The sequence below is a fragment of the Ruditapes philippinarum genome, unplaced genomic scaffold (assembly GCF_026571515.1).
Source record: "Ruditapes philippinarum isolate M1 unplaced genomic scaffold, ASM2657151v2 ctg1776_1_1_1_1, whole genome shotgun sequence".
NCBI classification, from domain to species: domain Eukaryota; kingdom Metazoa; phylum Mollusca; class Bivalvia; order Venerida; family Veneridae; genus Ruditapes; species Ruditapes philippinarum.
Window position 1 is genome coordinate 155,913 of NW_026861636.1, and position 20,064 is coordinate 175,976.

The 20,064-nt window shown below is 32.0% G+C and overlaps 1 protein-coding gene across 3 annotated transcripts in view; it reads left to right on the forward strand.

Annotated features, from left to right (window-relative positions):
* The window catches only part of LOC132716370 (uncharacterized protein ZK1073.1-like), a 63,529-nt gene that overhangs the window by 17,529 nt on the left and 25,936 nt on the right, over window positions 1–20,064 (forward strand). For 2 of the 3 annotated variants that reach the window (XM_060699632.1, XM_060699634.1), the window contains exons 3-6: window positions 1,430–1,490; window positions 8,398–8,484; window positions 13,053–13,130; window positions 19,306–19,317. In XM_060699632.1, coding sequence (XP_060555615.1) covers window positions 1,430–1,490; window positions 8,398–8,484; window positions 13,053–13,130; window positions 19,306–19,317 — 238 coding nt within the window. The remainder of the gene's footprint in view (window positions 1–1,429; window positions 1,491–8,397; window positions 8,485–13,052; window positions 13,131–19,305; window positions 19,318–20,064) is intronic. The other variant, XM_060699633.1, reaches the window with a different exon arrangement.

Consider the following 20,064-nt stretch of genomic DNA (forward strand, 5'->3'; position numbering starts at 1 on the left):
GCCAGTAATATCAAGCAGAAAAAATACATTGCAGCAAGAGTGATTGTTAAACACTTCGTAGTAAATCAGTAGTAAATCATCATAATTAGAATCTCAGGTTATAACCTAAGATTATTGCTTATTCCCAGAGTGGTAAAAAACAGCTTCCGCAAAAATCTATCAAGAATATTGTTCCATAGATGAGCTATATTTAGCATTACATTGTATTGTATATGTGATTTATGATAAAATGTCTGACAATGTCCTGTCATTGAATGTCATGAAGTGTGGTGATATTTTATGAGGCATTCTGCTGTAGTGTTGTATTAGTGTATTGGAAACTTGGACGATGAGACATTTAGACAGATTTGAGTCATGTTACTTTGCTGATATTTATCCTGTAGTTTGATCTCCCAATAGTAGGTTACGGTGATATATAAAAAAAGGAGGTATAATTAAAAAAGAAAAACAACCCTTGTCTTAAAATGATGCTTAAATAGTCTTCTTGTTTCCATATCTTTCTCTAAAAGTAGATACAAGGCTCCGTTTAAGAAGATTTATTTAGGTCATGACTCCATTGCATTACATTGAGAATCAGTGGTCTGATGGTGTCTTTCAATTCAGAAATCAAAAATCTAAGCCTTTCCTGGGTAACAACCATGTGTTCTCATGTAACACTAGAACTTGTTAGATTAGGAAGCAAACTTATAAAAAGATTATATAGGATGAAAGAACTTGTTTCACATTTATGTTTAAAACAACTTTTTTCATAGAAATTTCACAGACACTTGGGGTTTGGAGCTCAAAACGCCTTTAAAATCCAAATAAAATGCATGTTAAATTTTGTCAATCCCAGCACATGTACTGATCATATATATCAAAAAAACTTAGTATAAGCAGTTTTGAAAAAAATTTATTTTTCAACATCTATAATAATACACAAGATAAAAATGTTCACTTCCATCCACTTCCTGTTCACATTAATGGTCACTGGTAGGAAATTTTCGTAACATTTTTCTCAGAAACTACTAATCACAGCCTCTTGATTTTTGGCATACAGCATTGACACATGGTCCCATACTGTGGGATTCGATTTTAGGTGTGTAGCTAAACCACTTCCTGTTTACCTTCTGAATTAAATTTTCGACATAAATGGGTCAATTGAAATTTTTTTTCGTAACATCACAGCCTCATGATATTTGGTGTACAAATGCAACCCGGCCTTTTCTGTCTTTGACCCATTTTATTTGGATTTTAAAGGCGTTTTGAGCTCCAAACCCCAAGTGACTGTGAGAAATTTAAGCACTGTCTTAACAAAATAGATTCTGTATCAACATATATTTTATAAGAACTTGCAAGCTATATATGATATTTAAATTAAAAGGGCTTAATATTGTATTTAACTGTATTTTATTTGATAGTAAAAAACAATTGATTTGGATGATTTCAGTGTGAAGAATGTGGTGGGCCTCGGAGAAGGAGCTGGTGCCAACATTATTGCTAGGTTTGCTGTAAGTATACATCCCAACAAATAGGTAGATTAACTTTTTTTTTGTGACAGCTTGTTTCAGCCAATATGGTATAAAATATATTGAAAAATTCAAATTTACTTGAGAAAAACAATATGGTACACAGTCTTACAATTATTTGAAAGGTATGTCACTGAAATACTGAAACATACTGACTTAACTTGCCAATTTTTTATGAAAATATTGAATTAAATATTTGAAAATTGATATTTAAACGAAGCCACGCGACCTCTCCCCTCTTGTTGTGTTCAGATAAATTTCATGGAGGCTAAATATAGAGTATTGCTTGCATTAGCATGAGATGAAAGTAGTTGCAGACTTAATCCAGATTGCCATAAAAGGTATTAAGAACACTCTGCTAATTACTAATAATTACCTCAGAGACAAAACGTTTTAAAAGTTCTACATTTTGATTTTGATGTAAACCAAGTCCTAACTTGTGATTTTTGCAGAATAATAAAACTAAAATATAAATTGCAGGAACATAATGTGCTATGAAATAAATAAAATTTGAGAAATCATTGAATGATTAAACTGTTTAACACTTGGAATCAGTTTAAAGGTACAAGTGACACATGGTTGGATACTGTCATCATTCCTTCTTTCAATTCAAAAAGACAGATTCAAAAATGAATTTTCACCTTTTATTTTATATCCACCTTTTACTTTATATCCATTTACTATATGGTAAAATAAATTGAAACATTTCCAAGCAAATGAAATAAAATTAAACAATTCCATACAGTATCTTACTATTTCTTTACATGTTTAGATTTTTGTTGTTAAGGTTTAACTAAAATCATCTGCATCAGGTTTGTGTATAATTAGCTATTGAGTTTGGCATTTTTTTTTTTTTTTACTGGAGTATCACTGAAAGGGTCAATAGGTTAAAATTGCCAAAACTGCTTGCAAACTGGTATATTTTTACACATGTTAATATGTTAAAACCAAATAGTCAAGAACTATTGGCCTGCTTTTTGGTAATTACAGTATATTTTTTATGGGGTCATTGGCCTGAAATTTTCCTTGCCTTTTTATACTCAGCATTAGTATTGATTATCAAATGAATATTTTATGAGACGTTTTCCTATTTTTGTTATGATTTTTTATTTTTTGTATTTTTAGATTTACCTAGATCGATGGAAAAAAAATCCAGTATTTAAAAAAGAATGATTTCAATTTTAAGAAACATATACACAAGATAAAATCAAATCCCAGTGCATTCTTGCTTTTATAAAGTTATGTTTAAGGATTTTGAACCCAGATTAATATAGATTGGAGCTGCCATATTGCTTTTTTAGCTCGACTTTTCTATGAAAAGGGGAGCTATCCTACTCGCCCCGGCGTCGGCGTCGGCGTCGGCGTCGGCGTCACACCTTGGTTAAGTTTTTCGTACCACCCCACTTTATTTCAGAAGTATTACAAGTATGGCTTTGAAACTTACCATACTTGTTCACCATCATAACCTCCATCTACAGACAAGAGTACATAACTCTGTCAAGGTTTTTGACAGAATTATGGCCCTTTTTTGACTTAGAAAGTGTATTGGAGCTTGGTTAAGTTTTTTTGTACCACCTCACTTTATTTCAAAACCATTGGAGGTATTGCTTTGAAACTGACCATACTTGTTTACCATCACGACCTTCATCAACAGACAAGAGGACATAACTCTGTCAAGGTTTTTGACAGAATTATGCCCCTTTTTGACTTAGAAAAATACATTGAATATGGGTAAAATCCACTTATTGCCTTAACCCTTTGAGATATTGCTTTGAAACTTTTAATGCTATTTCACATCATTACCCCCATCTGTACGCAAAAGAAGGTAACTCTGTCAAGGATTTGTTTTAAAAAATTAAGGCCTTTTTATCGACTTAGAATCTTGGTTAAGTTTTTAGTACCAGTCCACTTTTTGACTGAACTGTTTGAGATATTAATTTGAAAGTTGGAATACTTGTTTACAATCATGATTCCCAAACATGTCCAGGAGAAGGTAATTCTGTCAAAGATTTTATTTGAATTATGGCCCTTAACTGTCAATGTTTTGTATTATAGACAAGCACTAAAAAACTTAAAAAATCTAAAAAAATTCATTCCTATCCACTTGTTCACTTTACCCATAAATTATGTCATATAAACATTGCTGTGTGAAAGAGATCCACTTGTGACCAACTGACAACATCTAAAAAAGCTTGATAAAATTTATCTATTACTTGTATTATAAGGTAAATATAATACTTTCACATACAAAGTCAAATCTATATATTTATGCTGATTGTACAAAAATATACTGCTTCCTTGGCATAGATTTCTTGAAAAATTATGTTATTATGTCATTTACCAAGGTGTTCTGAGTGACGTAAAAATACCTTATTCTCTCAAGTGGGTTTAATACTATTAAATTTATTTAAGGCTCAACTCAGTTTTTTTTTTTTTTCTTTCTTACCAGCCCTCTTTTGACTTAAACATTTCAAACTTTGCTGCAGTGTTCAAGGGTATCACACAATTCAGTAAAATAATTCTTCACTAAATATCTTAATGCTCATGGCCATTGTTCACTTTAAAAATACAGAGATTCTTGTATTGCCTTTTACTGCAAAAACTTTTTTTATTGGCAAGCAATAAAAAAGTCGAGCGCGCTGTCTTACGGACAGCTCTTGTTTCAAATAATGATGTCACAAGGTGACAAAAATACACTAAAATTAGGTACACAGCCACCCCATTATACTGGTCATTTCAGCGAACGAAGTCGAGAGTTCTTTAGTGGTTACACAGGAAACGAAATAAACAAATGGGAGCCCACATCATGGAACAAAACCAAACATAGTGCGTTGTCAGACCCAGCATGGATTTTCAGATCAGCCTGGCGCATTTCCCCGGCAGTTTTGATCAGGGATCCATTTGCTAGATATAGAGACTATTAGTTTCTCTTACTTGTAGTAGGGTTTGGTAAGCGACAAGATGGCATTCCTGATCAAGGATGCGTGGATTGAGAATGCTGGTCTTGATCCATGGCTTTTTGGTCTCAAAACGCCAACTAAAGTTGTGTTTTGTTCATGGCGAGGCTTCAAGTTTATGACATACCAAGGGTCTTAATTTTTTTCATGGCTTCTAGTGAAAGTAAGACAACTATATGGGTTGGAACTACTGGAGTGTCTGCATCTTTTAGCTCCAGCAGGTGAGGTGGGTTTGACTTCTGGTGTTGCTTTAAGTTTGTAACACCCGAGGTTAGCCAAATTCATCTTTCCAGTTTCAGCGCCATTTGACCTAAATTGTGCTCATGCGCCATAAAACCAAACAAACAAAAAAACCAAACACAAAAAAATCACTTTATAATGCTACATATAATTATAGATAGTTTGCACACTTTTTAACATTTTTTTCATACATAACTAGTATATGATATTTGTTTTAATCATTTAAGTGATTTAGAAACAAATTAGATCATTTTATTGAAATGCAATAAAACATTATGAAATTCTACCTTCAGATCTTTAATTAGACCGTGTTTTTTTATCAGGGAAACCCCTTTAAAAACGGGTTTTAACCTTGGACCCCAAAAATTTAAATTTAATAAATGGGTTTCCCCCGTTTAATGAAAAAGTCTAAAAGGTGGGAAAATTTACTTTTGGGGTTTTTTAAGGTATTCCCAAACTATATCAAAAATTAACTTTGGGAAATTTTATCAATATTAAACTTTAAATTAAAAGTTTTTTAATTTTCTAAATTTTCGTTTTTAATTCAAGTTTTTTTATAAAAAAAATCCGCAAAAAATTTTCAACTGATGATAATCAAATCGGTTTTTAAATTTATTTGTGAAAGCTACCTGTTTTTCAGAAAAGAATGAAGCAAGCCAAAAAATTTTAAATTTTTGCGGGATCTTTCTGTTTAAATTTAAAAAAAATCATTTTGGAAATGTTTTTTTGTTTTTGTTTAATTTAATGCAGAAAATAAGGCAGACAAGGTCATATTGTCTTTTGCATAATATTGCCATACAAGGGTTAGGTTAGGGAAGTACAGAACTTATTCATTAGCGTGGTGTAACTGTTCAAGTGTTCAAATTTAATTTGTGTAACAGATAATTTACAGATAATATATTATCATAATCAAGTGATTATAAATGTCAATTCCTTTCCTGAATAAATTAAACGCCAGTTTTCTCTTCTTCCATTTTGTTAGAAATATCTTTGCATACAGACTGTAGGATAGTGATTTTTTTGCCTGCAAGTGGTAGAAAAATGCATCAAGCGCAATTACACTAGGAGAACTTGCATAACTAACCACTTACCATGTATTAGAAACAAGACGTGATGCTTCCTTCTCTGAATAAAAAGTTTTAACATTACAAGGAGTAGCTTCACATTATAATCTCAAATTACAACAATCAATGTTTTTAAAGGCTTCCAGTTAGCATACATAATGCTGTGTTGATCAGAAAGGGAGACAGAAAATAAAATTAATGATGTTCTTCACTAATGGGAATGCTCATAAACCATTCTTCTTCACAAAACATATTTCTGCATGTTCATGAATAAAGGGCAATTCACGTTGAAAATGAAGTCAATATAATTATGAATCTTTCAAAAAAGAAAATACATACATTAATCTTGTTCTATTTGATGATATAGGAGATTTTCTTTAAACAATTAAACCAATACAAGTTTTAGTAAAGTTTTAGAGGATACTTACTACATTTTTGCTACTGAATGAATTTAAGGGGCCTAGTGGTTGTCTGCCTTTCAACCCAGAGATCATGTGTTGGGCACTAATCAGATAGACCACGTTTCTTCATATGACACCAGGACTGGTTACAATTTAAGTTGCAAGAACTTGTTTTGCAATCAAAAAATAAATATGTTTAAACAAATGAATTGAAGGGGAAAAAGAAAAGTGAGACAAGTTATATAGCAGAACTTCAGAGACTTCTTTGTTTATTTACATCCCTACATATATATCTGGTACAATCCCGGGTCCCATGTTTCCAGGATCACAGATTCCTATATTGTCCTCTACCATTACCAGGGCCAAAAAAAACCCCCTTCTTTGTGGAGGTCGGATATAAGGCTGCTTCCCCAACCGAACTAGCCTCTTTTCCCCCCAGTTTGATCAGTCTTTTGAAATTTCCCATAGAATTTAGAACAAAATTAAATGATGGTGTTGAATTAAGTCTTGTATTAGATAGACCCGTCTTTTTGAGCTTTCAATTTAAAAGAACTTGTGTAAAATATTGTTTTAAATTTGAAGGGAAAAACTTACCAAAGTTATTAGCAACAGAATCTTTGTTTATTTTCCCACAAGAAACAATGCTGGGTCCCTTTCCCAGGATCTCAGATGCCTATGATGTCCTCTACTATGACATTGTACCAAAAATAAACCCGGTAAAAGAATTGCATAGTATAATTAAAGTATGTATATCCAGATGATTGAAAAGTGGACACTCTCCATTCGAAGCAACAATGTTAAAATATGAACATTTTAAAGTGATATGTTGTTTTCTTTCATCCATTTTATGTTTTGTAGAGAGATTGTTAAAATATTAGTACAAATTTTCTGTTATAATCTCCGAGGTATTCTTAGTCTTCATAAAACAGAATAATGCTCTTCATAAAATTGCTAAACTTAAAACTGTAAAATTACTACCTCATGTAATTTTTACTTCCCCTTTAAATATCATTTGTAACCAGAAAAATTTAATTGCTTTGTCAACAGGAGTTAGAGCTATAGATTATACTCCAGACAATATCTGAGAATTATGCCATCTGTCTCTATTAGATAAATGTTAATAACTACACCTAATGGCTACATAGGGACATCATTTCCTCAATTAAATCTAATTTCATATGTCTGAAAACCAATTAACACAAATTGCACAAGAAAATTTAATGGTTATGCCAGGTAGTTGTTTTGTAAAGTTTATTTATTTATTTTTTTTTGTGTAAAATTATAAAGTAAGATGATTACTGTCCTAAATGTGGTCACATGTTACCATTGTTACCAATTAACATTGTTGGAAGGATCAGGTGGGACTAAAAATATTCTTCAACTTCTCATTAAAGTTGAGAAATTTCAGTTTGTTATACTTTTCTAGTCCATAGTGATCATTTTTTACAGCATATTTTGTGTTGAACATTGAATACTGCTTGCCGCTGCTAGTGGGCATGAGAATTGTTACCTTTTTACATTTTCTCTCAAAAATAGACTTTATCAAACCGAGTCTGAAATTTTCATATAATTTTGTTACTTTTATAACTTCAAAGGGATCTCCTGTTTTCCAATATTTTTCATAAAATTTACCCTTTCAGCTTTGATGGTGGTTTTAACATGGCTATGCAACCTACCAGCTTGCACATTTGTCAAGTGTAAAATGTCTCCAAGTACTAAACTGCTAAATTTTAATATTTTGTTAATGAAATACTGCAAGCTAGTTGTGAAAAGTTCTAATCATGACTATTTTATGAAATTAATCCACTCATTTAAAGGAGCCCCACTTAGGTCAAAAAGTCTAAAAAACATCAACGCTAATTTTTTTTACATATATCAAGTGATTAAGCACTTAAAATTGAAAAAAACTGCAAAAGATAATGAAGAAATAAACTTGGACATTAATTTAATTTCATTATTGAGTATGATTTTTAACAGAATTTTAATTTTTGGTGAATTTTTTTGCACATTAAAAATGATGTTTATGGAAAAAGTGGAGAGGAAATGATCTGGAAATTTGCACACAAGTTATTGGTGCAGACTGTCATCAAATGGTACATGAAATATACCTCAATGGAGTCCCTTTAAGGGTTAAATTTAAAGCCAATTACAAGGCAAGCTTTAAATCTGATTTGCTTTGAAGTATGTATTTCTATAGTTTGTACATGTATTTCTATATATATTTCAGATGACACAGCCAAAGAGAGTGTTGGGTATTTGCCTGGTACATTGTACAGGAACCACAGCAGGCTTCATGGAGTCTCTGAAGGATAAGGTAGATCTTATATCACACAATAATTGTCTACCAGGCTTTTATGAGTATAAAAACATTCTGACTTTTATAGAACGTGGCCGTAGTGATTGTCCTAGGTCAGAAATTTAGACTTTAGACAGTCACCAGACTTTTCTTGTAGTCTGTCTGCACCTTTTGCTTAATTTGGATATTAAATTATTTCAGTATTTTGTTACTGATATCCCTTTAACTGAGAATACACTGCCAGGCAAGGCAGTTTAACAAATTTAGCAGTCTAGGGTTTGATGCAAATACTAACAACTTGACAACTTGTGCTCAGTGGTTGCTAGATCTACTTAATGTCTGTATATAGTCTTATACTAAGATGCTACTGTTTCATCAAAGAAAAGGAATTTCAAATGAATCAGGTAATTATTTTAACCTTTGCATGTGAATAGTTCACATTCAGTCTTAGCTGGTTGCATCAATGTAAATTACTACAAAAACTTTGATTGGTAAAAAGCAATCAGCTCAACTGAAAGAATTTATGCAAGATCATCAGTACTAACACAAGGTAATAATTTCGTAAAGGTCATTTTCATAAGGAAAAGTGTAAGAAGTGTTAATATTGTATCATAATGATGTACCAGAATGATTTAGATTTTCCAGAAAGAAAATTTTGTAACACTTACAATATAGTGATTGAAAAGCTCTAATCAGATGATGTTTATGGAAACCAAGATTTTTCCCAAGTATTTTGCAGTTGTCTGAGATTTTGGTTCATAAATCAGAAAGACTAAGCAAAAAACCGTAGAAGCTGAATAAAAAACTGTCCATGCATGGGTTTGTGTGATCCATCCTGGATCTCACACTATTGAAAAAATATTCACAAAAAGCTTGCCATAATCGAATCAAGGTTACTTATTACATTTTTGTCCAGTACATTATTTGTCACGTGGTTTAGCCACTTAACAAGTTGTACTCTTGCAATGATGCTATTTTTATCGTAAGCCTTTTATTTTATAAGATTTGTACATAGACAAGCAAATTGAAATCTTCATCTCAAATTGCACATAAAACTCATTTAGCAAAATCTCTAAAGATAAGAAATTGATATTTTCATTTAAATGATATGCATATTAGATGTTACTGTCTGAAGATTTAAGAGATATTCATAATATGATGGAATTCAGATTGAGAAAGCTTTTGTAAAAGAGATTTAATGGGCGTGAAAAAAAAAGGAAAATGAATGTCTAATACAAATGGTAGACTTGTCAATAGGTTAAGTAGAAGATCCCATTATTCCTAATGATTATGTATTTGATTTATCTGTCTGAAATGCCATGAAATCATAATTCACAATTTGCAATCCATATTTATGATATCATATAATGGATGAATTTTGATAAGCTGTTATTGCTGTATTTTAAAGCAGCATACCTCCAGGTTCATGTTAGTTTTCATGAAATTTTTTAAAATGTATTAAATTTTGAAGTAAAATGTTGTGAAGTGAACAAAGAAAAGAGTTTTCACATTGTAATCCATTTAAATTACCAAAAACAGGTGAAAATAGGCAAAATAGCCCTTACTGTATTAGTAATGCAGTAGAAATATGGTGATAAATACTGCACAATCAGTCCTTTAAAGTCCTCATCTGGATGATTGTAGCTTTAAATGAAAAAAGTTTAGTATGCAATGTTTACTTGTATCTTTTACAAGAACTGCTGCATGAGTTTGAACCTAAATTTAGATTAAGTTAGGTTCTGTTTAAGCACATTTCCTCTATAAATGTTATTCAAAATTGAATTTAAAGCTTAATTGGAATCTCATTCAAGCAATTTGGAAATGTCTGCCTTAATTAGGCACTTTATGTCTGATGTATCTTTAAAATTGGTAAAATTTTGTCAATTTAATGTTTTAAGATGAAAACATTTCTGCTATTTTCTTAGAAATAAGTATCATGTTTTAATGCAAGGACGATTTTGTTAAAGCTTTGCATAAAGCAAGGACAAAGCAGAATATGAGTGGTATCATCAGAGCTGCGTTGCTGAGTGGTTAGCATATATCATTAGAAATCTAAATTTCCTGTTCATATGGGATCAAACCCTGTCATGGGCAAGTGCCAGCAAAGATCTTTATATTTATTGCTTTGTTCTGGTTGGTTCCAGGAATGAATTTAAGAGTGCTTCTATAAGCTTATAGCTTCCAACACTATCAAATTAAAATCAATTCTTATATACTTAAGTAGGATATTTCCATTACATGTAAGGTATAGCGAGTTAAAAATTTGAGCAGATGTTAAAAGTTATTAACATAAAATATTAGTCCACTAACTGGTTGAACTTTCGTTATTCTCTTGCTCCATCACATTAGGAGGCCAATAGAAATTAGAAATAAATATGCAAGATCTGCCATAGTAAATTTAAAACTACTACCGTAGTTTTATTGATTAACCAGGTTTTCCGAAGGAAAAAACTGGTTATTAGATTGAGGTATGTCGGCGGGCGGGCGGAACGGGCGGGCGGGCGTAAACAATTTCTTCTGTGCGCAACTCCTTCTAAATTTCTCAACGGATTTTGACCAAACTTTCACAGAAGCTTTGTCATCAAGTGCCCTGGCGCATATTGTCAGGGTTTTTGGATTGGATAATATTTGACCTAATTACGGCCTTTTTTTTTTTTTTCCTTATACAGATTTATAGTGAACAATATCTTCTGTGCGCAACTCCTTCTAAATTTCTCAACGGATTTTGACCAAACTTTCACAGAAGCTTTGTCATCAAGTTGCCCTGGCGCATATTGTCAGGGTTTTTGGATTGGATAATATTTGACCTAATTACGGCCTTTTTTTTTTTTTCACAGAATTTATAGTGAACAATTTCTTCTGTGCGCATCTCCTCCTACATTTCTTCACGGATTTTGACCAAACTTTCACAGAACCTTTGTTCAAAACTGGTTATTAGATTGAGTATGTCGGCGGCGGCGGGCGGAAAGGGCGGGTGGGCGGGCGTAAACAATTTCTTCTGTGCGCAACTCCTTCTAAATTTCTCAACGGATTTTGACCAAACTTTCACAGAAGCTTTGTCATCAAGTGCCCTGGCGCATATTGTCGGGGTTTTGCGATTGGATAATATTTGACCTAATTATGGCCCTTTGTTTTTTTTCCTTATATAGAATATATAGTGAACAATTTCTTCTGTGCGCAACTCCTCCTACATTTCTCAACGGATTTTGACCAAACTTTCACAGAAGCTTTGTCATCAAGTGCCCTGGGGCATATTGTCAGGGTTTTTGAATTGGATAATATTTGACCTAATTACGGCCTTTTGTTTTTTTTCCTTATACAGAATTTATAGTGAACAATTTCTTCTTGTGCGCATCTCCTCCTACATTTCTTCACGGATTTTGACCAAAACTTTTACAGAACCTTTGTCACCAAGTGCACTGGCGCATATTGTCGGGTTTTTGCGATTGGATAATATTTGACCTAATTATTGCCCTTTGTTTTTTTTCCTTATACAGAATATATAGTGAACAATTTCTTCTGTGCTGAACTCCCTCTACAATTCTCAACAGATTTTGTTCAAACTTTCACAGAAGCTTTGTCATCAAGTGCCCTGGCGCATATTGTCAGGGTTTTGTGATTGGATAATATTTGACCTAATTATGGCCCTTTGTTTTTTTTCCTTTTACAGAATATATAGTGAACAATTTCTATCGTGCGCAACTTCTCCTACATTTCTCAACGGATTTTGACCAAACTTTCACAGAAGCTTTGTTATCAAGTGCCCTGGCGCATATTGTTGGGGTTTTGTGATTGGATAATATTTGACCTAATTATGGCCCTTTGTTTTTCTCCTAATACAGAATTATCAATATATAGTGAACAAATTCTTCTGTGCTGAACTCGTCCTACATTTCTCAATGGAATTTTGTTCAAACTTTCACAGAAGCTTTGTCATCAAGTGCCCTGGCACATATTGTCGGGGTTTTGTGATACCTAATTATGGCCCTTTGTTTTTTTCTTTATACAGAATATATAGTTAACACTTCTTCAGTGGCAATTCCTCCTACATTATTCATGTTTTACATTGCACATAGTTACATTGTTTGTTGCTTGTATTTGTATTTCAAATACAACATATTTATCTACAATGGTGATAATTGAAAACCTGGTTTCATGGCATTGCCATGTTTCTTGTTTCTAATTATGATGGAAACATAAGGTGATTTTCATGATCGTAGCATATAGAAATAGTTAATTCTAGAACTAAATTAATTGAAATTAAATACTTGATAGGACTATAGAGAGTCGTAAAATTAGAGGTTGTTCAATTGATATGTAATAAGACACATCGGCAATATTCTGGTGACATGATAATGCTGGTGACATGATGATGATGGTGTCATGATGATGCAGAAATATAAATGCTTCCTCCCTTTAAAATTAATCTACTTTCAACAGCCTATTATTGTTCAATTCTTTGTCTTTTCTTTTTCAAATAGACTTTCTAAAAAAAACAAAACATTATTTTACATGCTCTAATCAGCCTAATTTGACTGTTTGGTATTATTTTAGTAATTAGTCATATTATTATTTTGTATATTTAGGTGATTGGATGGAAACTTGACCACATAGGTATGAACCCTACAGCTGAGGCGTACCTTGTGCTGCACAGATTCGGATCTGTAAGTATTTAAGCTGACATATGAGTCCCATTATTTTACCCTGGTGTAGAAAAAAAAGGTCAAATAGTAAAAAATATGAAGGTCTTTAAGTTTGAAGGGATTATATAATTTCATTTTAATACATTTTTCTAAGTTGTTACATAAGAATTTTTTATAAGACAGGCAATGATAATTCTGATTTTATATGAAATCAGCTTTTGTTCCATATAAATCAGATAAAAAAACACACACAATGTTTTGTATGTCATGTCAAAGATCTGATACAGTGAAATCCATTATGTTCTTGGTCTACAGGGGATTCTTGCACATAAATATATCAGAAAAACAAATCATCATTAAACACAAGAGATAGTTTCAAAATTACAAACAAGTAGTAAATATTACTATATGATGCATTTTGTGTAAATCAAACAGAAATCATTTGGGGGAAATTCCAGAAATATACTAGCAATATGGTGGGTTTATATATTTTGTAGACTGTAGACACGAATTGTTGGATCAATAAAATTGTTGGCTGTGTGAAATTTATCAATGTCTGTGTATGACAAGTTCTTAAGAAATGTAACAAAAATTTATCATGCCTCTTATATTGAATTCTGTCTATATTTATTATATTGTGTATAAAACCATGAGAAAACCATGCATAAAGTAAGGTTATTTTGGGCATATCACTGAAAACTGTGAATGCTGGCTTTAACAAATTGTGTAGGCTTTGTCCCATTTCTAGAAATTTAAGTTGATACTTCAAGTCAAAGTAAGTATAGTCTTATTTCTGATAGTAAATTTTGAATAAATCCAAGCCAATCTAGCTTTCATAGCCAGAGTTTTTACACCAATCTGCTTGATGTGGGCATTTCAATCTTGAAATCCATCAAATAAACAAGGACTGTTTCATTTTAAAACTGTCCAATATAGATGGTAATGATATTGTCTGCGGAGACGAAGGGAACATAGTGTCCTTATAAAAAAGGACATTTATATTAGATTGTTATTTTGACTTGAAGTATTTTCAGTAGTATTGTTGATAGAAAGAAAATGCTTAATTTTTTTTTTTAATTTACTGTGCTGCATTGTTGGCATTGTGAATGCATATTGTTCTATATACATATATGATCATAATTTCTGTGTTGTTTACTCTTTCTTTACCTATTAGCAGCTTTCAACAAAACCATGGTACTGTTGTCATATGTTTTATTTATTGGCTAGCATCCAGCGCATACTGTTGCTATGAAATCATAACACTGTGAAATCATTCAATCGTCTACATATACAGTATTACATCGTTCAATTTATGTAAAAAAGCTGTTTAAATTGGCAAGTAATATGAATATAACATGCAGTTTAGTTATAGTTATGTCCCATATTTCAATTTTAGTCATAGCGGCAACATATTGAGTTCACTTTTCCATTGTCTGTCTGTACATCTGTCTGCACAACCGAACAGAGATAGGGGGCCATGTTACTGTAAACAGAACAAAAGAGAACAATAGAATTCATTCCATAACAATAAAGTAAGGGGCTTTTTGGCCTGCTATTAATAAAAAGAAAACTAAAGGAATGGCTATTTCTTCCATTTCGTCCGGATGTCCAACTGTCTGTCTGTCTGTCTGTCACAAAACTTGTCTGGACTGAGTGTAGGACAAAAGCTCTCCAGGACAAAAGCCCTCCTGTCCAAAAATGACAAGGCGGAAAAAGCCTTCCCGTGAAAATGACAGGGCTTTTGTCCGCCTTGTCATTTTTAGACGTGAGGGCTTTTGTGCGGGAGGGCTTTTGTTTCCCGTCTGGACTACTCCTCAAAAAGTACTGGTGCAATTTCATCCAAACTTTACAGGAATGGTAAGTACCAAGTGATTTTTGTCAAAGGGGGGTTTTGGCCTATTAATGATTTTTGTGTCTCCTACAAAGTGGCCATGACATATAGAGAATAGACTGGTCAATCACCCGCCAATACAACTGCTTATTTGGCTGTCATCAGGCGACATGTGATCACTGATCGCTCTTGTTATTGATGTCCTGATAAATTCATGAAGATTTATTTGAAGAGATTTAGTGATTTCACAGTAGTTATTTTATGTTTTGTAATTATACATATAGTTGTCATAGAATTTATTTCAGAACAATTCCAGGTAATTTAAAGTATACTTATTGTGACAATAAACAGTAGTTGTTAAGCAAAATCCAGTTGGTTAGAAAATAGACTTCCATATCTGAATCAATACTGGTTAATTAATTTATGTAATAAACCAATTACAGCTACTTATTAAAAATTTCCAGTTATTTGAATCTTTATTTAGAATATATCTAAACATTATGCTGTATATAGACAAATTTATTTCTTGTCCTCACTAATATTATTGTTGAACAATACTGGCGAAAGTGCCTAAAACTATAAATGAAAGGTCTATCTTTGTACCCAATCAACATAAGCAGTGAAGTTGGCAGCTGAAATGTCATGTATTCAGTTTTTATCCTATTTTATTTTACAATAAGAAAAATAAAATTTAACTTTGTGGAAATAATTGTATTAGAAGGAAAACCTGGGAGACTTCAACACTTACCTTTAAAATGCTTGCGCAAAGGTTTATAAGCCTTTTACTATAAGAAGAAAAGTTCTCTGACCTTTTTTATGCCCCCACAATGTGGGAGCATATAGCGTTGCACTTGTCCGTCCGTCCGTACGTACGTCCCGAAATCTTGTGAACGCAACTCCTCTTAAACCGGATGGCAGATTTTGCTTAAACTTACAGGGATGAACAACCTTAATGTGTAGATGGTAGTAAAGGAAGTAATTTTCGCTGCGACCAAATTTAACAGAATTATGGCCCTTTGTTGATTTTTTCACTATATACTATGTAGAAATTTTGTGAACGCAACTCCTCTTAAACCGGATGGCAGATTTTGCTTAAACTTACAGGGATGAACAACCTTAATGTGTAGATGGTAGTAAAGGAAGGAATTTTCGCTGCGACCAAATTTAACAGAATTATGGCCCTTTGTTGATTTTTTCACTATAAATTATACTATGTAGAAATTTTGTGAACGCAACTCCTCTTAAACCGGATGGCAGATTTTGCTTAAACTTCCAGGGATGAACAACCTTTAGGTTTAGATGGTAGTAAAGGAAGGAATTTTCGCTGCGACCAAATTTTACAGAATTAGGGCCCTTTGTTGATTTTTTCACTATATACTATGTAGAAATTTTGTGAACGCAACTCCTCTTAAACCGGATGGCAGATTCTGCTTAAACTTCCAGGGATGAACAACCTTTAGGTTTAGATGGTAGTAAAGGAAGGAATTTTTGCTGCAACCAAATTTTACAGAATTATGGCCCTTTGTTGATTTTTGCACTATATACTATGTAGAAATTTTGTGAATGCAACTCCTCTTAAACTGGATGGCAGATTTTGCTTAAACTTCCAGGGATTAACAACCTTAATGTGTAGATGGTAGTAAAGGAAGGAATTTTTGCTGCGACCAAATTTAACAGAATTATGGCCCTTTGTTGATTTTTAGTTTTCAACCTGTGGCACATGTAGTCCAAAAAATATTTGACTTAGAGTCATAAGATTGACAGAACAGTGGCGTGTGGGGGCATCCGTGTCCTATGGACACATTTCTAGTTTTGCTTATCAATTAATTACACAGCTCAGGGATTTATCATGAAAGAAAAATTATTTTGTCTTGGAAGCTTTTAACTTGAAGTTTGAAATATTACTCCTTGTATAAAATCATAGTCTGACGAAGCTGAAAGTGTCAAAAGTGACACAAAGCTATTTATTTTCAAGAATGAATCAAGTGATCAATTTGAGTAGAATTTCGAATAAAGGTTACTGCATACTATGGAAATAGTTAAGTCAATATAGCACTTTAACTGAGTTTCATTTATGCTTATTCATAGATTTTTGCTATAAATTTGATACCAAAATTTAGAAAAATATTGCAGAGTGTATTAAAAGTGTGAGGTCCTTTTTCTTGCTTAAATTGGCATTGTACCTCTGTGGTCAAACACAAGTGTTTTAATCTTTTCAAATCAAATTATGTTTTCTTAATTTAACAGTAATGTGACAGTTACTTATAAATTGACATCCAATTCCCTTGCATTTCTTGCAAATGGTACAGGTTGTTAAGCAAAAATATGAGATTTGTTGCTCAAAATGATGTAATTATACAGTTGTGAATTTATTCTCTTAAGGCTACCAACTGCTTTTAAAGGCACCAAATATGTAAAGCTCATTCCAGCTACAAATCTAATCCAGACTTTACTTATTTGATTGCATAATATGGTGTTGCAGTTTTAATACTTGGCTAGTATTTTGCACATTATTAGAAAATATATAAATTGTCCCTTAAGAATTGTTCATTTAAAAGCTAGCCAGAAGTACAAGTAATTCTCAGGTTAGATAATTACTCAAGTCTGGACGGAACAAGTCATACAGTGGTAATATTACCATGGCAGAAATATGATAATAAACTTAATTTAGGGAAGAAATAGGAAGCTTGAACTAGAGCTAACATTTTGGTTAGTGTAAAAGCTGAGATTTGTAAGTCCTACATTATGTCTGCAGATTGATAACTGGCATTATCTGTCTGGATTAGTATACTACATTGTGAATGGAATTGTCACATTTAATATTTCTTCCTTGCCCTTTACAAGGTGAATGTTCTCTTCAGACAATACAGTTAGTTTAATGTTTCTGTAAATAATAACATTTTTGCAAACATTTGAAAGAAATGTAATTAAAGAACTGACTGTTTTGGACTTGGGTTTTGTAAGTAATTTTACCTACAGATTTACAAGTCATTTGGCTAAGATTTTAATGAACTAAATTATACTCTATGTCTCAGTAGTATCAAAACAAAGATTACCTTTGTAAAAATCAAGACTAAATATTGATTCTTGTCTTGTAAGATAGGCTTCAAAATAAGTACATGTACAGTGTAAATCCCTGAACAAATGAAATTAAGTTTGAAGAATTTGAAACAGTGTGTTTAATTAGTACTGAAAATGAAGATTGAAATGGTCTAGAAAAGATAGAATTGACAGGAGCCCTTAAGCTGTGTACTACTATTGCTTTGACAAGATAAACAACTATTTGAGAAAAAAACAGGTTATTCTACATTTTGTTAGAGTCTTTTCTCGGCTGCTGAGTCACGTAGTGCCACAAAGGTCAAGGACATTTAGAGGTGAAAGTCTAATGATAAGTACATACAATTTTTGGCTCCAAAATTCCTAAATTCTTGTTTCTGTCTCCTGGGATTTTTCTTTTTTATTTGATTTAGTGACTCAAATTGTTAGAATTTTGCTTTTAAATTTTTTTTAGTAAATGATCCAATTTTGATCATTTTTGCACATTTTAACTTTTTTTTAATAAATGCAATCCAATTTTGTATGTGTTTTTTTAGCAAACATTTTATTACAGACTTTTTTTAATAAATGCAACCCAATTTTGTATGTTTTTTTAGCAAACATTTTATTACAGAGTAATCCCTTCTTTTAATTACAAAAATACATTGAGATTTTTTGTGAACAGTTAAAATGAATTTATAATAATTGCAAATTTATAGATTTCTATTACATTGTACAATTTACCATAGAACTATTTTAAGACTTTACTACTTCTTCGCCTTAGCTAATATATATTAAGAAGCAGGTACTAATTTGCTGAGGTGATGATTTGAATGTTAATAATTTGATCTCTTTATTGTTCTTTAAGCATTTTTACTGTTAGAATGCAAAACAATTGTACAGTAAATGGTTACTTACTTGTTTTGTATGCATTTACAATAGATTTGCATTGTGTTCCTGATAATTGTAGAATTTAACCAAGAAATTCTAGCTAAAAGAGTTGGCCAAATATGTCAGAAGAAAAATACTTTGACACTTTGACTTAGATAAAAAAAGGTATTTTGGAGAAAAGCCTCTGCCATGATTATAAATGCTTGGCCAAACAAAAATAAAAAAACTCTGACCGTACTGAAGTCTGTTGCAAGTTCTAGCAGGGATTAAAAAAAAACAACACTGTTAAACATGAGAATTGCATTTACATAGAAAAGATTAAAAAATTTATACAAGATTCGTATTTAAAAAGAAAAGAAAAAAAAACTGGCGGTATTTGACAAACCCTATGATTGTTATTATGTCCATGCTTTTATGCTAAAATTTTCTGTTGTGCAGTCTTCACTGACGGTGAGTCCTCACTGAGTTCTCCCCCTTTACTTTTCTTGAAGTTTTTGTTACTATCTTTAACCATTCACATATTATGTTTGCTTGTTTAAAATACTTTTTGAAGAATGAGTAGGGTTTTATGAAATTTTCACATGTTTACAAAATTATTTTTATGGGGTTGGGGTGGGGGGTTGTTGTCACAATTTAAACAGGCAAACATTGTCAAGTATAAGGGAGAGAACTCTACCATTTGTTTATAGCTATGTTAGTGTTTATTTATTGCTTGAACTATTTGATTGTACAGATTTATTTGTGTTAGATAGCCAACGGCTGCACGTGTTAGATTCTTATTACATACATGTATCTTTAGAACGTTTATAGAATGTACTGTCATGGCTTTATAAATTACTAACACATTCTGTAGCAAAGTGATTTGCCTTTAAGGTGCCTCAAGGTAGTAAAGTGATTGTGTTTTCTAATCATGTCTATAGAATATCTGCTACTTTTTATGATATTGATAATGATATTGCAGAAAAAAAAGATTACTCTTTTATTATGACATAATTATAGCAGTATATCATGTTTTTTCAAGTGATATTTTATGTAAAATTGGTCCAGAATGTGAATTTTGACACTTATTTCAGTTATTCTCTCTTATTTAAGTTATTTTCTATATAAATGTACATGTAAGATAAGCCTGTATGCATAATTATATCTAGAATATTGTTTAGACAAGTTATAAGGATTGGTTAAGAATTAAGGAACATT